A 2519-nucleotide genomic window follows, 5' to 3' on the forward strand; every position below is an offset into this window, starting at 1 on the left:
CTGTTTCATTTTAGGTTTTTTTTGTACACTGGGATTTTCTTACACTGCAAAAACAAGCCCCTTAGAAATTAGTCAAAATGATTACCGCCTTGACAAATTTTGCTTTAAATAACATTTAAAAATATTATTAATAACCATAGTTTATTAATATATTTTTTGGTATGTATTTTACATCATTTCTTTAAATACAATGAAAAGTGACCTAAATGTGTGAGCATTGGTAGTTGTAAATCTATTTGTGGCTCATGGTGTTCCACAGGGCTCACTTTTTGGACCTCCTCTTCTTTTTATTTTATTTTATTTTTAATAGTTTTTTGGGTTTTTTTGCATCTTTGGGGTCTACCTTGAGAAATTATTTGTTTTTGTTGGTTGGCTCATGGGGTTCTACAGGGCTCTATTTTGGGGCCGATTCTTTATTTTTTTTTTTTTGCATCCTCTTGACTCCTCATTAAAATGTTTGTTTTGAGGATTGTAGTTTAAATCAAACTGTGTTTATTCTTTTTATCTTTCTTCTGTGTTGGTCGGAGATTTCTTTCAAACTGTTCACTGCATTTTTTTTTTTTTTAAACTGGAATTTTCTTACACTGCAAAAACAGCCATCAAGAATTAAGTCAAAAATTCTTACCCCACTGGTAGATTTTCTTTAAATAACAACAAAAAAAATTGTCACTGGGGTAAGAAAAATAGCCATATTAGGAATTTTTTTAAAGAAAATATTTCTAGTTATTTAATTAAGATTGTTTTGCTATTGAAAACATTTTTTATAATATTACTTTTCTTGCAAGACAAAAATAATATTTCGTTTTGCAGTAGAGCAAATATTTTAGAGCACCCTTTAGAAAATTATGGACTTATCACAAGGTTTCAAGTCGATAACAATAGACTCACTAAAGTAGTTTTCAAACAATGAGGCTTGCATCATATTTTGTTGCCTAGGCAACGTGGAGCTGATGAACAGACTTCTCCTTGATGCTGGCATCACCGCTGATCTGATCAAGATCTGGAAAGACAACGAGTTGCCGTAAGTCGAGCACTATTGTGATTAGTAGTGGCATTCTGTCACTTTTTTCTCTGATTTCTTAATATATTCTTCTTAACAGGAATGGAGTTAAAGCCATTTTTGTTGCCACTGATGGAGGGATAACACGGGTGTACCCCAAAAGGTAATTATCTAAAAAGTGGCTAATTAGAGTTTAAGAGATTACTTGAAATGAAATAATAATGAATAGTAAGCATTGAATGATGTGTGTAATTCTTAAATCGTTAAACAATTAAATTAATCTTTGACCCTTTCATCAGCGTCTCGGTATGTTCCAAGTTACTCAAGGAGGCCCTTTAGTTGTTTTTACAATTTTTAAAACATTAGATAAGAAAACAATAAATTCCATTCAGAGCAGAGCTTGGAGGTAAATGTCAACAGCAGAACCAAGAAGAATGAGTAGAAGCTTGTTAGGGCTTGTTTATAAAATGTCCTTGTTTCAAATTTAATGCGAGTAAAACACGAGAAGCTTTTGAACCAAAGAGATGAAGTGATTGTATTTTCCAAAGCAGGATGTTTGCTCTCCTGTAGTAGTTCTAACGGAGCCTCTGTTTTGACAACAGAGCCTTGATTCCAGCGTGCATGCAGAATCTGGATTGGCAGCGTTTGATCTGGAGAGCAGATGCTGCTGTAATGAATATAAAAGTTTTGACATAAGGATCTTCTTTCGCCTCTTTATTATTGGGAGGGGGGCCCTTTCCATGATTTAAGAGCTGAAATTTTGCTGAGACGGGGACGTTTTTTTAATGTTGTCGTGACCTTATAGAGGTCAGAGACTTTTAAAGATTTTTTTTAAATCTTTTAGTTCATTTGCAACTTTAAGCTGACCCATCCATTTATTTTCAGGGTTGCTGGAGCCTATCCCAGCTACTGTTGGGCGAAGGCAGGGTACACCTCAATTATTCCCCTGTCTACAAAAAATAAATAACAATTTAGCTCAAAATTAAAGCATCAATCGGGATTGGATTGCATTAGCCCCGCCCTTCCGGCCCCCTTTTGACCTACACTCCCCTCACTCTCCCCTCTGCCCCTGCCATCCTGGTCAGAGCTGACAAATTTAAATTTTCAAAGTGGGGGCTTTTCTATTTGTTTTATCTCCATAGCAACCATTTTATTTTTTGGTCGCCTAGGGGGGACGAACATTTCAATGTGATTTTTAGAAGAATCGGCAAAAGTAAATTTTGAGATTTCCTTACCAACAGAGATTTTTACATTCCTAATATGTTCATGCCATATGTCATATTGTTTCGTTCAGCTTGATTCATGTTACATTTTCACAATAATTGAATTAAAAAAGTGAGAGAGTGGTAGATGAACATAACTTTTGAAAGCTAGCCATGCTAGCGATGCTAAAAATCTACAATTTTTTTTTTCCTAACGATGGTTGAGGAGTTATAAGTCGACAGATCAAAATCCTTTAGAGGAGTTTAAATTTGCGTAAAGTACTGAAGTTGTTTTATTTATTTATTTATTTATTATT

At 34.3% G+C, this 2519-nt stretch overlaps 1 protein-coding gene across 2 annotated transcripts in view; it reads left to right on the plus strand.

Annotated features, from left to right (window-relative positions):
• Positions 1–2519, plus strand: part of LOC112154516 (voltage-dependent calcium channel subunit alpha-2/delta-1) — a 135042-nt gene that overhangs the window by 107559 nt on the left and 24964 nt on the right. For both annotated transcript variants that reach the window (XM_036210196.1, XM_024285523.2), the window contains 2 exons: positions 937–1021; positions 1101–1163. In XM_036210196.1, the coding sequence (XP_036066089.1) occupies positions 937–1021; positions 1101–1163 (148 nt within the window). The remainder of the gene's footprint in view (positions 1–936; positions 1022–1100; positions 1164–2519) is intronic.

This window comes from Oryzias melastigma, linkage group LG23 (assembly GCF_002922805.2).
Source record: "Oryzias melastigma strain HK-1 linkage group LG23, ASM292280v2, whole genome shotgun sequence".
Taxonomy (NCBI): domain Eukaryota; kingdom Metazoa; phylum Chordata; class Actinopteri; order Beloniformes; family Adrianichthyidae; genus Oryzias; species Oryzias melastigma.